This window comes from Aegilops tauschii, chromosome 3 (genome assembly GCF_002575655.3).
Source record: "Aegilops tauschii subsp. strangulata cultivar AL8/78 chromosome 3, Aet v6.0, whole genome shotgun sequence".
Taxonomy (NCBI): domain Eukaryota; kingdom Viridiplantae; phylum Streptophyta; class Magnoliopsida; order Poales; family Poaceae; genus Aegilops; species Aegilops tauschii.
Genome location: NC_053037.3, coordinates 298,622,665 through 298,637,049, shown reverse-complemented (window position 1 = coordinate 298,637,049; position 14,385 = coordinate 298,622,665). Strand labels below are relative to the sequence as shown.

At 48.6% G+C, this 14,385-nt stretch overlaps 1 protein-coding gene across 1 annotated transcript in view; it reads left to right on the top strand.

The window, feature by feature from the left end:
• Positions 1–532: 532 nt before the first annotated feature.
• Positions 533–14,385, top strand: part of LOC120975788 (uncharacterized) — a 77,961-nt gene continuing 64,108 nt past the window's right edge. The window contains exon 1 of the mRNA XM_073511826.1: positions 533–864. Within this exon, the coding sequence (XP_073367927.1) occupies positions 533–864 (332 nt within the window). The remainder of the gene's footprint in view (positions 865–14,385) is intronic.

Here is a 14,385-nt window from a genome sequence, read left to right as displayed (position 1 = left end):
TTCAAACTTGAATTATTTTTCTACCTCTAAAAATTGCCAAACCAATTCATTTAAAATGTGCATATTTCCAGGACTCCACACATATATTCTTATCTGTCGAATTCCATTCCTGCCCTTCGATTCTTTTCCTCCAAGCGTTTTCTGTTCTGGAAAATGAAAAAGGCAAGAATGTAGAGAGCGAGAGAGAGCCCAGTGCCTCAGCCCAGCCATGGTCTAGCGCAGCCACTTACTCCCTCCGTTGCAGCCCATCCAGCCCACCAGCAACAGCGCCCCTGTTCTTCTTCTTCTCTCCTGTACGGCAGCGCATCCAGGGGCTCCACGTTGGCACCCCGACTGATTTGATGGCCGGAACAGGAGCCCCTGCTGCTACTTAACCTATCACGCGAGCCCCTTGCAGCCCTAGATTTCGCCCTTCCCTCCTCGCGCCGCCAACCCTTTTCCCTCCCCTTTGTTTCCTCTTCTTCCTCAAGGAACAGAGAAAGAGAGAGAACCACCGAGAGCTTCGCCGTCGCTTGCGTGGTCGGAGGCCACCATGGTCATCTCCGGCATGTGCATCTTCTTCCTCGACATCGTCTACGTCCGTTCAGATGTCTTCCCCACCCTGGATCGCCTCCACGCCGTCGTCCATGTCTTCATCTTCTTCCTCTGCCTCCTCTACTTCATGAACACCGACGATCAGCGCAACCCCACGCCGGCTCCTCTGCTTTCCCGACGAGTCCGCCGACTTCAGCAGCACCCCCATGAGAGCCGCTGCTCCTTCCCATCTTCTTCCCCGTCATACTCAGTCGTCGTCGTTGCCGTTTTCCACGCGCACCCGCGGGACCTCATCGCTGGCGAGGTTCCCGTTCATGTTTCGATGCATCCGTAGCACCTTTAGGATCTCCTTGTAGCGCAGCATCTTTCGGTGCCATCATCTGCGAGTTTTGTCGCCGGAGTTCCTCCGACGAGTTCGCCCGCCTTGTTCTTCTCTGCTCCTTGCGTGCGCTCGCGACCGCTTGCTTCCATGCTCATGCCGCTGCTCCCTCACCGGTCCACACACTATAATACCCGCAGGTCACGCCCGCACCTTTGCATCACCCAGCGCAGCCAGCGCCTCGCCGTGCCTCGCGGCGCGGCCAAGACGAGCTCCTGCTCGAGCTCGTTCTCGAAGCGCTTCACCACCTGCGCACGCACCCGTCACGCCACACACAGACTCACCTATTCCCGCACCCCCGCCGTCGGCCTGTGGTCGCGACGGTCGCCGTCTTGCTCGTCGGCGTCGTCACCCAGTTCGTCTATGATCCAGAAGGCCTGGCCTTTGATTCCATTCAAGTTCAGTCACGCCCTTGTTTTATCACAAACACTTAGTCAGGCCAGCTGGTCAGCGCTCTGCCCCCATTTTGCTCTGTTTTCCTGTTATTTTTTTTGCACACCCACACCCACTTAGGCCTGCTCATCTCCTGGGCCGCTGCACTGGATGCAATTCGGCCCGTGCATATTTTTTTCCCACTGTGTATTTTGGCATTTTTCCAGTGCATTCTTATTTACAGAAATGCCATCATTTTTGCATTGCCTATAACTATTTATCCATGCATCCAAATAGATCATGTCATATATGTAAAATGCTCAGTTTTTCCTGTACTTTCATAATCTGCATTTTTCATCCATGTTTAAAATGTCTAAATTGTTGTTTGCATTAATTTGCATAAATGGCATGCTAAAATGATTTATTTCATAGCTAAATAACCGTAGCTCGGATTTAAATAAACTTTATATGTAAATGGGGTAGAAAAATGCATAGAATAACTTGGTTCACTTTATTTTGATGTTTAACAACTTTAAAATATGATTTAGGGCAGAACAGTACCAAATTCATAATATGCATATGGGGATTTTTCGGAATTGTTGTTTGTTATTTCCGGCCTCATTTAGCTTGCCTAGATAGTTAGTTTACTTATGCTTCACCCCTTGCCATGTTTAATAACATTTAATATTGTTGGGTACATAAACGGGAGAAAACTAAATATTTGATGTGGTGTTTCGTCAATATGCAACTCGTTGCATATTGAGCTCCACTTAATTTGTAGCGTTGTTTGTTGCACTTTGCCATGCCATGATTCTTTAAATGGGACATGCATCATACTTGATTGTGCATCATGCCATGTTTATGCTTGTGTGTTTACCTTGTTGCTTGCTTCTTTCCGGTTTGCTTCTCTCGTTAGCTTCGGTTTCATTCCGGAGTTGCGAGGATTCGTTCGACTACGTTCGTTTGTCTTCTTCATGGACTCGTTCTTCTTCCTAGCGGGATCTTAGGCAAGATGACCATACCCTCGAAATCACTTCTACCTTTGCTTGCTAGTTGTTCGCTCTTTTGCTATGCCGCGCTACCTACCACTTGCTATATCATGCCTCCCATATTGCCATGTCAAGCCTCTAACCATCCTTCATAGCAAACCGTTGTTTGGCTATGTTACCTCTTTTGCTCAGCCCCTCTTATAGCGTTGCTAGTTGCAGGTGAAGTTGAAGCTGGTTCCATGTTGGAACATGGATATGTTGGGATATCACAATATCTCTTATTTAAATTAATGCATCTATATACTTGGTAAAGGGTGGAAGGCTCGGCCTTTTGCCTGGTGTTTTGTTCCACTCTTGCCGCCCTAGTTTCCGTCATACCGGTGTTACGTTCCTTGATTTTGCGCAACTTACGCGATTGGGGATTTATGGGACCCCCTTGACAGTTCGCTTTGAATAAAACTCCTCCAGCAAGGCCCAACCTTGGTTTTAACATTTGCCACCTAAGCCTTTTTCCCTTGGGTTCTGCAGACTCAAAGGTCATCTTTATTTTAAACCCCCCGGGCCAGTGCTCCTCTGAGTGTTGGTCCGAAATGGGCAGCCTGTGGGGTCACCTCGGGGCAACTCGAGGCCTGGTTTTACTCGTAGCTTGACCTATCCGGTGTGCCCTGAGAACGAGATACGTGCGACTCCTATCGGGATTTGTCGGCACATCGGGCGGCTTTGCTGGTCTTGTTTTACCATTGTTGAAAAGTCTTGTAACCGGGATTCCGAGACTGATCAGGTCTTCCCGGGAAGGAATATCCTTCGTTGACCGTGAGAGCTTGTGATGGGCTAAGTTGGGACACCCCTGCAGGGTATAAACTTTCGAGAGCCGTGCCCGCGGTTATGTGGCAGATGGGAATTTGTTAATGTCCGGTTGTAGAGAACTTGACACTGGACTTAATTAAAATGCATCAACCGCGTGTGTAGCCGTGATGGTCTCTTTTCGGTGAAGTCCGGGAAGTGAACACGGTTCTTGTGTTATGGTTGTGCGTAAGTAGTTTCGGGATCACTTCTTGATCACTTCTAGTTTCACGACCGTTGCGTTGCTTCTCTTCTCGCTCTTATTTGTGTATGTTAGCCACCATATTTGCTTAGTGCTTGCTGTAGCTCCACCTTATTACCCCTTTCCTGCCCATAAGCTTAAATAGTCTTGATCTCGCGGGTGTGAGATTGCTGAGTCCTCGTGACTCACAGATTCTACCAAAACAGTTGCAGGTGCCGTTGATACCAGTGCAGGTGACGCAACCAAGCTCAAGTGGGAGTTTGACGAGGACCTTGGTCGTTACTATGTTTCATTTCCTGATGATCAGTAGTGGAGCCCAGTTGGGACGATCGTGGATCTATCATTTGGGGTTGTCTTCTTTTATTTTGGTTCCGTAGTCGGACCTTGTGTGTACTCTAAATGATGTATGTTTAATTTATGTATTGTGTGAAGTGGCGATTTTAAGCCAACTCTTTATCCCATTCTTGTTCATTACATGGGATTGTGTGAAGATGACCCTTCTTGCGACAAAACCACCATGTGGTTATGCCTCCAAGTCGTGCCTCGACACATGGGAGATATAGCCGCATCGTGGGCGTTACATTCCTCGAGGCCATAAGGAGGCCGAAGAGCAATTTTTGCACACCGGAATACCCCGACCTAGCCCCCTGCAAGAGGGAGCTGACAAAGTAAATCGGGTGCTGCATCATCTTCTTCTTCTGCACCACCTCACTCGACTGCGCGGGCACTGCCTTGGTGGCATCAAACTCTGCCGGGGGCCGCGCCTTGCCGGCACCAGGCCCTGCCGGGTAATCTTTGGCTTGCCATCCGCTGGTTCTGCCGCCGTCACTGCCTCCTCGTCGACCTCCCTCTGTGCCACCAGTGCGGCACTGACCACTTGATTCGTTCGCACCAGATATAGCAGCAACGGCGCTTGTGGTTTAGGAGCAACCAGTATTGGCATGGAGGAAAGGTATTTCTTCAGATCCTGCAATGCTGCCTCGGCTTCTGGGGTCCACTCCATTGGGCCCGCCTTCTTCAAGATTTTGAAGAAAGGAAGGGCACGCTCAGCGGACTTGGAGATGAATCGGCTCATGGCGGCAACGCAGCCGGTGAGCCGACGCACATCTTTGATCCGCTTGGGCGCCTCAATCTGCTCAATAGCCTTGATCTTGTCTGGGTTTGCCTCGATCCCGCGCTGCGACACAAAGAACACGAGAAGCTTGCTGGATGGAATGCCGAAGACGCACTTCTCAGGGTTCAGCTTGAGGTTGATCTTGCGCAGGTTGGAAAATGTCTCTTCCATATCTTGCACAAGAGTTGGCCCGTCTTTGGTTTTGACCACTATGTCATCCATGTATGCCTCCATATTTCTATGGAGCTGAGGTTCAAAACCAATTTGGACTGCTCTTGCGAACGTTGAGCCAGCACTCTTCAACCCGAAAGGCGTCCGTAAAAAGCAATACATACCACATGGGGTGATGAATGATGTCTTTTCTTCATCCTCTCTTGTCATGAAGATTTGGTGAGGAATGATAACAGGTCACACCCGGCCGTGGAGTCAACAATCTGGTCGATGCGTGGCAATGGGAAGGGGTCCTTAGGACAAGCCTTATTGATATATGTGTAGTCAATACACAGCCTCCACTTCCCATTCGCCTTGCGCACCACTACCGGATTGGCCAACCACGTCGGGTGGAGCACTTCTCTCACCAAAACCGCCGCTTCCAACTTCCTGATATCCTCCGTGATGAACTCCTGCCTCTCCAGAGCCTGCTTTCTGACCTTCTGCTTGACGGGCCGCGCATGAGGGCAGACAGCTAGGTGGTGCTCAATCACCTCCCTGGGAACACCGGGGATGTCGGATGCTTGCCACGCAAACACATCGACATTCGCCCGCAGGAAGGTGACGAGTGCGCCTTCCTATTTGCTGTTGAGGGTGGAGCCTATGGTGAAGGCCCCTCCCGTGCCATCCTCCCTGACGGGCACCTTCTTGGTCTGCGGCGGCTCAGCTCTGGATTTCTTGCTCTTGTCGGTAGAGCTCTCTGGCACGTCCTCGACGGTAGCACAACACTCCGAGGAGGTGCGCTTGCCGAAGTGGGTGCGAGAGGTCTTGCCGGGCTTCTTCTTCCCTCCCGGGCCTTCAACGGCAGGAGCAGGTGCCTTGACGGCAGCTGCTGCAACTGCTTCCCGGTAGAGTTGGTCGGCGCAGATCAGCGCGTCCTTCTTGTTGGAGGGGACGGAGATGATGGTCAACGGCCCGGGCATCTTTAGCATGTTGTGGCCGAGGATCCCGTTGTAGGGCAAGGGGATCTCGGCCACGTCGAAAATGATCCTCTCCATTCTGTAGTTCAATTCCCCTCCAAACGTCACGGGCAGTGTGACCTTCCCCTTCGGCTGGCTCCTCCCCGGATTGACCCCTTGAAACGTACCCGTTTCCTCGAGGTCTCCATCAGGAATTTGCAGTCTTTTGATCACGACAGGCGAGATCAAGTTCAGGCCGGCACCTTGAGGTTGCGTATCGTTGGTGAGACCAACAATGGCAAACACCCGACCGCGGTTGTGCGGTCAGGGTGGTCCTCGGCGTCAAAGATGAGGGGCGTGATGGACCACTTCAGCGGCTTCTGAGCGTCGAACGATGGTTCCGCTGCTGTAATCTCACGCGCCCACTGCTTGAGCTGGCGGTGAGAAGTATGCAGCGAGGCACCACCATTGACGCACATGGCCTCCGTAGCCTTCTGGAACTCTTGCTCACTGGACTTGTCGTCCTCGTCGTGATCATCGTCTTCTTGTTTCTTGTCATGGCCCCGGGCGGGCCTCTCTTGCTGGTTGTCCTTGTCGCGGTGGCCTCCTTGGCCGCCACGTTTCTTGCCGGATCCCTCGGCACCATCCAGGTCCTTCTCCTTGTCCCGCCTCTCGTACTCAGCTTTTTGCTTCTCAGCAAGCAGCTCAACTTGTCGGCAGTTCTGGAGGTTGTGGCCCTTGGTGCGGTGGATCTTGCAATATTGCTTGCCGGAGCTTCCTGGCTTGTCGGTAGCCACCAAGGCCCGGCAGGCGGCACACCCGGCAATCTCCTTGCCGGGGGCATCTGCCTTGATCTTCTTGGCAGCGCTGGTGTCGTCAGATCCTTCAATGGCAAGCACGGCCTTGCCTTTGCATTTCCTGTTGCGACGCCGGCCCTTCTTCGTTGGGGTGGCGGCGTCTTCGTCGGTAGAGTCGGTTTCCGCACCGGCGTCTTCGCTGGGGTACTTCCTTCCCTCTTCAGCCCGGGCGCACCTATCGGCTAGAACATAGAGCTCGGCCACATCCTTAACCTTGGTCATCGCCAGCTCTTCGCGCATCTTGCGGTTGCGCACGTTCTGATGGAACGCGCTGATCACAGCGGCGGGATGAACGTCGGGGATGTTGTACTGCATCCGGCTGAATCTCTGGATGTACTTGCGCAGGGTTTCCCCTTCCTTCTGGGGAATGATATGCAGATCACTGGCCTGGCCATGAGCTTGGTGGCCTCCTGTGAAGGCGCCAACGAACTCATGGCACACATCCGACCAAGAAGAAATGGAATCCGCCGGCAAGTGCATCAACCAGGACATAACATTGGGCTTCAGTGCCAGCGGGAAATAGTTGGCAAGCACCTTGTCGTCGCGAGCTCCAGCAGCCTGCATCGCGATGGTGTAGATGTTGAGGAACTCGGACGGATGGGTCTTGCCAGTGTACTTATCGCCGACGTTGGGCTTGAACGTGCGGTGGGACGGCCACTGGAACTGCCGCAGCTCACGGGTGAAGGCCGGGCAGCCCACCTCGTAAGGCAGGCCGCCGGAGCCCCCCGGTGCTAGGTGGTCCATAGCGGGTCCCGCCCGCTTGTCCGACTGGTGGCGTGTATCGCGCCGGCGCGCCATGGTGGTCCGAGCATCTTCGTGAGCTCGTTCTTGAAGAACTTGGCGCTGGTCGCGGTGGGTCCGCGGGTCGGACGACGCTATAGAGATGTTATCACAAGCGTCGTCACGATGGACAGACGCCCGCGGCGGCTGGCGAGGAGGAGGAGAGTGCACCGTGGCCGCAGCTCCCCCGGTCCTCCCAGCGCCAGCACGTGGTGGCTCGGTGGAGCGCCGACCCGAGGGCCCCGCTGGTCGTGGATCGTCTTTGTTGGCGACGGCGACGAGGCTCCGGATGGTGGCCCTCCACTCGTCGAGCTTCTCTGCGGCAGGAGGGAAGTTGAGGAGCAGTTGCGCGCGCGCCAAAGCTTCTGCTGGCGTGGGCGATGGCGACAGCTGCGTGGATCGCGGCGCGCTTCGACTTCTAACTATGTTAGAAGGAGCTCCGTTACGACCCAGCGGCTGCGTGCCATTTTCGCCAGCGCTTTGGCGGGCATGCTGAACCCCTTCATCCCACGGATGACGCACAGGGCTCTTCCCACGGCGGTGCCCAGGGTCACCAGCGTGGTGACGCTGCTCGGGGCGCACACCATGGGAAGAGTGCAATGGTCGCCAGCGTGGGCGTCTTGGAGGTCGCTGCGCCGCCCGGAGGTGGCACAGCGACACCCCTGGAGGGCCCCGCACCGCTTGCGGGGGGGCCAGCTCCGTCTTTGGATCTGGTGACGTGCGGCCGGTCGTTTGGTGCGCGAACGACGCCGCTCGCCAGGCTCTGACTGCCGGGGCGGTGCCGGTGCTCGCGGACCGCGGCCCGGGTCCTATCCGCGACCGGTCCACTGCTCGTCCGCACCGGCATGGGCTGTTCGGCTCCCAACGAGCCGATCGCCATGGCCGTCTTCTTCTTAGGAGCCATGGCGACGAAGAACTGCTAGGCTAACTACTAGACCAGATTCTCACAATTGCGCCCCCTACCTGGCGCGCCAAAGATGTCGGTGTGGAACGACACCCATGGGATCACGAGAATCCCTACTACGGTTGCCAGGGCGCAGGGTTGCAAGAAGAGCAGGATCAGTAGCCAGCACAAGAATCGTTTACCCAGGTTTGGGCCGCGAGGATGCGTAAAACCCTAGTCCTGCTTTGGTGGGTGTATTTCAGAGAGTTCTTGAGCTCTCAAACTAGCTGTGGTGAGTGTGTGGTTCGAAAGAGCCGAATCCTTCTCTAGTATGCCATGGGCCTCCTTTTATAGTCGGAAGGGGCTGCCACAGTGGCACACAGGAGGTGGAAAGGCGTACAGTGCCCTGAGCTTATCGCTCGTATTACAGGACAAGACGCATTTAATGGGTAGCTTAGGTGTCCCCTTGCTTTATTGGGGACGGGGGCGAGGCCCGTCCCGTCCATCGCCGCTCCTCCTCGCTTTGACACGCCCCCTGGCTAGTGAGGCGCGTGGTGCCATGTAGGCAGGCATGCAGCTGAGGTGGCGCAGTGGCGGAGCCTTCACGAAGATCTGCATGCCGCCACGCAGGCGCTCAATGAGTTGGCTTGGGAGCTGCATGTTGCCACGCAGGTGCCCGCCCAGCTGGTTGGGCTGGCAGCTGCATGTGAGCGGCAGTGGAAGCTTGGTTGGCGTGGGCCTGACGGTGGCCCTGCTGGCGTCCTTGGTGAGGGCCTTGCCGGGTGGCCCGGCAAGGGTCTTGCCGTGGTGCGCTGTCGTCCCCGGCAAGGGCCTTGCCGGGGTCTGGTGGCCTTCCTCGGCAAGGATCTTGCCGAGGATCGTCGTCCTCTAATCCTCATCTGATCTTGAATATGTCTTCACAAAGATCTGCATGCCACCACGGAGGTGCCTCCCGAGCCCTGGCCCAACGTGATGTTGGAGACCGTGGGCTCAAGGGTGGCCCGCTCTGTTGGCGCGGGGTGAGCTGTCCCGGCAAGGGTCTTGCCAGGGCTGCTGAGGCTGCCCCGGCAAGGGTCTTGCCGGGGGAACCTACTTCGTCCCTCTGCTCTTTGTTGTCTTGGCCTTGGTGTTGCTTTCATTATCTTGGGCTTCGGTCTTACCTTGGCTCACCTCCCCTGTTCTGCTTGGTGTGACCGTGGGCGCGGCTCCGACTGCCCGTGCACAGGTAAAGGGGTACAAAAGCGTGCCCCTCTTTTTGTACACCGACAGTATATGGTGGGTGTATGATACCGGTGAAAAGTGCGCGGTATTAGAGAGGCTAGCAATGGTGGAAGAAGAGAGTGCGTATAATCCATGGACTCAACATTAGTCATAAAGAACTCATATATTTATTGCAAAAATATACAAGTTATCAAAGCAAAGTATTACGCGCATGCTTCTAGGGGGATAGATTGGTAGGAAAAGACCATCGCTCGTCCCCGACCGCCACTCATAAGGAAGACAATCAATAAATAAATCATGCTCCGACTTCATCACATAACGGTTCACCATACGTGCATGCTACGGGAATCACAAACTTTAACACAAGTATTCCTCAAATCCACAACTACTCAACTAGCATGACTCTAATATCACCATCTTCATATCTCAAAACAATTATCAAGCATCAAACTTCTCATAGTATTCAACACACTCATAAGAATTTTTTTACTAATCTTGGATGCCTATCACTTTAGGACTAATTTCTCAATTTAAGAAAATTACCATGCTGTTTTGTAGGACTCTCAAAATAATATAAGTGAAGCATGAGAGAATAATAGTTTCTATAAAACAAATCCACCACCGTGCTCTAAAAGATATAAGTGAAGCACTAGAGCAAAAACTATATAGCTCAAAAGATATAAGTGAAGCACATAGAGTATTCTAATAAATTCTGAATCATGTGTGTCTCTCTCAAAAGGTGTGTACAGCAAGGATGATTGTGGCAAACTAACAAATAAAGACTCAAATAATACAAGACGCTCCAAGCAAAACACATATCATGTGGTGAATAAAAATATAGCTCCAAGTAAAGTTACCAATGGAAGTAGACGAAAGAGCGCATGCCTTCCGGGGCATCCCCAAGCTTTGGCTTTTTGGTGTCCTTAGATTATCTTGGGGTGCCATGGGCATCCCCAAGCTTAGGATCTTGCCACTCCTTGTTCCATAATTCATCAAATCTTTTACCCAAAACTTGAAAACTTCACAACACAAAACTTAGCAGAAAATCTCGTGAGCTCCGTTAGCGAAAGAAAACAAAACACCACTTCAAGGTACTGTAATTAACTCATTCTTTATTTATATTGGTGTTAAAACTACTGTATTCCAACTTCTCTATGGTTTATAAACTATTTTATTAGCCATAGATTCATCAAAATAAGCAAACAACACACGAAAAACAGAATCTGTCAAAAACAGAACAGTCTGTAGTAATCTGTAACTAACGCAAACTTCTGGAACTCAAAAACATCTACCAAAATAGGACGACCTTGAAAATTTGTTTATTGATCAGAAGCAATTGGAATCATTATTTTATCACGTTCTAGTGATTTTTAACAATTGTTTTCGTGAACAGAAAGTTTCTGGAATTTTCAGCAAGATCAAATAACTATCATCCAAGAAGATCCTATAGGTTTAACTTGGCACAAACACTAATTAAAACATAAAAACAAATCTAACCAGAGGCTAAATCAGATATTTATTCCTAAACAGAAGCAAAAAGCAAAAAACTAAAAATAAAATTGGGTTGCCTCCCAACAAGCGCTATCGTTTAACGCCCCTAGCTAGGCATAAAAGCAAGGATAGATCTAGGTATTGCCATCTTTGGAAGGCAATCCATAAGTGGCTCTCATAATAGATTCATAAGGTAATTTTATTTTCTTTCTAGGGAAGTGTTCCATTCCTTTCCTTAATGGAAATTGGAATCTAATATTCCCTTCTTTCATATCAATGATTGCACCAATCGTTCTAAGGAAAGGTCTACCAAGAATAATAGGACATGAAGGATTGCAATCTATGTCAAGAAAAATAAAATCTACGGGCACATAATTCCTATTTGCAACAATAAGAACATCATTAATTCTTCCCATAGGTTTCTTAATAGTGGAATCCGCAAGGTGCAAGTTTGAAGAGCAATCATTAAATTCGCCGAAACCTAACAAATCACACAAAGTTTTTGGAATCATGGAAACACTAGCACCCAAATCACACAAAGCATAGCATTCATGATCTTTAATTTTAATTTTAATAGTAGGTTCCCACTCATCATAAAGTTTTCTAGGGATAGAAACTTCCAACTCAAGTTTTTCTTCATAAGATTGCATCAAAGCATCAACGATATGTTTGGTAAAAGCTTTATGTTGACTATAAGCATGCGGAGAATTTAGCACGGATTGCAACAAGGAAATACAATCTATCAAATAGCAATTATCATAATTAAATTCCTTGAAATCCAAAATAGTGGGTTCATTGATATCTAAAGTTTTAACTTCTTCAATCTCATTTTTATCAATTTTCGCATCAAGATCTAAAAACTCCGAATTTTTGGAGCGTCTTCTAGGTAAAGGTGGCTCATAATCAATCCCATCATTATCAAGATTCAAATTGAAAAACAATGATTTAATAGGGGACACATCAATAACTTTTAGATCTTCATCTTTATTCTCATAAAAATTAGAAGAACACGCCTTCACAAAGCAATCTTTCTTAGCACGCATCCTAGCGGTTCTTTCTTTGCACTCATCAATGGAAATTCTCATGGCTTTGAGAGACTCATTGATATCATACTTAGGTGGAATAGATCTAAGTTTCAAGGAATCAACATCAAGAGAAATTCTATCAACGTTCCTAGCCAATTCATCAACCTTAAGCAATTTTTCTTCAAGCAAAGCATTGAAATTCTTTTGCGAATTCATAAACTCCTTAACACTAGTCTCAAATTCAGAGGGCATCTTATTAAAATTTCCATAAGAGTTGTTGTAGGAATTACCATAATTATTAGAGGAATTACTAGGATACGGCCTAGGATTAAAGTTTCCTCTATACGCGTTGTTACCGAAATTATTTCTACCAACAAAATTCACATCCATAGATTCATTATTATTCTCAATCAAAGTAGACAAAGGCATATCATTAGGATCAGAAGAAACACTCTTAGTAGCAAATAATTTCATAAGTTGATCCATCTTTCCACTCAAAACATTAATTTCTTCTATCGCATGCACTTTTTTATTATTAGATCTTTCGGTGTGCCATTGAGAATAATTAACCATAATATTATCTAGGAGTTTAGCTTCCCCTAAAGTGATTTCCATAAAAGTGCCTCCCGCGGCCGAGTCTAAAAGATTTCTAGAAGCAAAATTCAATCCGGCATAAAATTTTTGTATAATCATCCAAAGATTGAAACCATGTGTAGGGCAATTACGTATCATTAATTTCATCCTCTCCCAAGCTTGTGCAACATGTTCATGATCAAGTTTCTGAAAATTCATAATATCTTTTCTAAGAGAGACGATCTTAGCGGGAGGAAAATACTTAGAGATAAAAGCATCTTTGCACTTATTCCATGAATCAATACTATTTTTAGGCAAAGACCAAAACCAAACTTTAGCACGATCTCTAAGCGAAAAAGGAAATAGTTTCAATTTAACAATATCATTGTCCACATCTTTCTTCTTTTGCATATCACACAAATCAACGAAGCTATTTAGATGGGTAGCGACATCTTCACTAGGAAGGCCGGCAAATTGATCTTTCATGACAAGATTCAACAAAGCAGCATTAATTTCACAAGATTCAGTATCGGTAAGAGGAGCAATCAGAGTGCTAAGAAAATCATTGTTGTTGGTATTGGTGAAGTCACACAATTTAGTATTATCTTGAGCCATCGTGACAAACAAGCAATCCAACACACGAGCAAACAAGAAGCAAGCGAAAAAGAGGCGAACGGAAAAGAGAGGGCGAATAAAACGGCAAGGGTGAATTGGGGGAGAGGAAAACGAGAGGCAAATGGCAAATAATATAATGCGAGGGAGATGAGTTTGTGATGGGTACTTGGTATGTCTTGACTTGACTTGACTTGGCGTGAATCTCCCTGGCAATGGCGCCAGAAATCCTTCTTGCTACCTCTTGAGCACTGCGTTGGTTTTCCCTTGAAGAGGAAAGGGTGATGCAGTAAAGTAGCGTAAGTATTTCCCTCAGTTTTTGAGAACCAAGGTATCAATCCAGTAGGAGATCACGCACGAGTCCCTCGCACCTACACAAACAAATAAGAACCTCGCAACCAACGCGATAAAGGGTTTGTCAATCCCTCAACGGTCACTTACGAGAGTGAGATCTGATAGATATGATAAGATAATATTTTTGGTATTTTTATGATAAAGAGAAATAAAGATGCAAAGTAAAATAAAAGGCAAAAGAAATAACTAAGTGTTGGAAGATTAATATGATGGAAAATAGACCCGGGGGCCATAGGTTTCACTAGTGGCTTCTCTCAAGAGCATAATTATTACGGTGGGTGAACAAATTACTGTTGAGCAATTGATAGAATTGAGCATAGTTATGAGAATATCTAGGTATGATCATGTATATAGGCATCACGTCCGTGACAAGTAGACCGACTCCTGCCTGCATCTACTGCTATTACTCCACAGATCGACCGCTATCCAGCATGCATCTAGAGTATTAAGTTCATAAGATCAGAGTAACGCTTTAAGCAAGATGACATGATGTAGAGGGATAAACTCATGCAATATGATATAAACTCCATCTTGTTATCCTCGATGGCAACAATACAATACGTGCCTTGCTGCCCCTGCTGTCACTGGGAAAGGACACCGCAAGATTGAACCCAAAGCTAAGCACTTCTCCCATTGCAAGAAAGATCAATCTAGTAGGCCAAACCAAACTGATAATTCGAAGAGACTTGCAAAGATAACCAATCATACATAAAAGAATTCAGAGGAGATTCAAATATTGTTCATAGATAAACTTGATCATAAACCCACAATTCATCGGTCTCAACAAACACACCGCAAAAGAAGATTACATCGAATAGATCTCCACGAGAATCGTGGAGAACTTTGTATTGAGATCCAAAGAGAGAGAAGAAGCCATCTAGCTAATAACTATGGACCCGAAGGTGTGAGGTAAACTACTCACACATCATCAGAGAGGCTATGGTGTTGATGTAGAAGCCCTCTGTGATCAATGCCCCCTCCGGTGGAGCGCCGGAAAAGGCCCCAAGATGGGATCTCATGGGTACAGAAGGTTGCGGCGGTGGAATT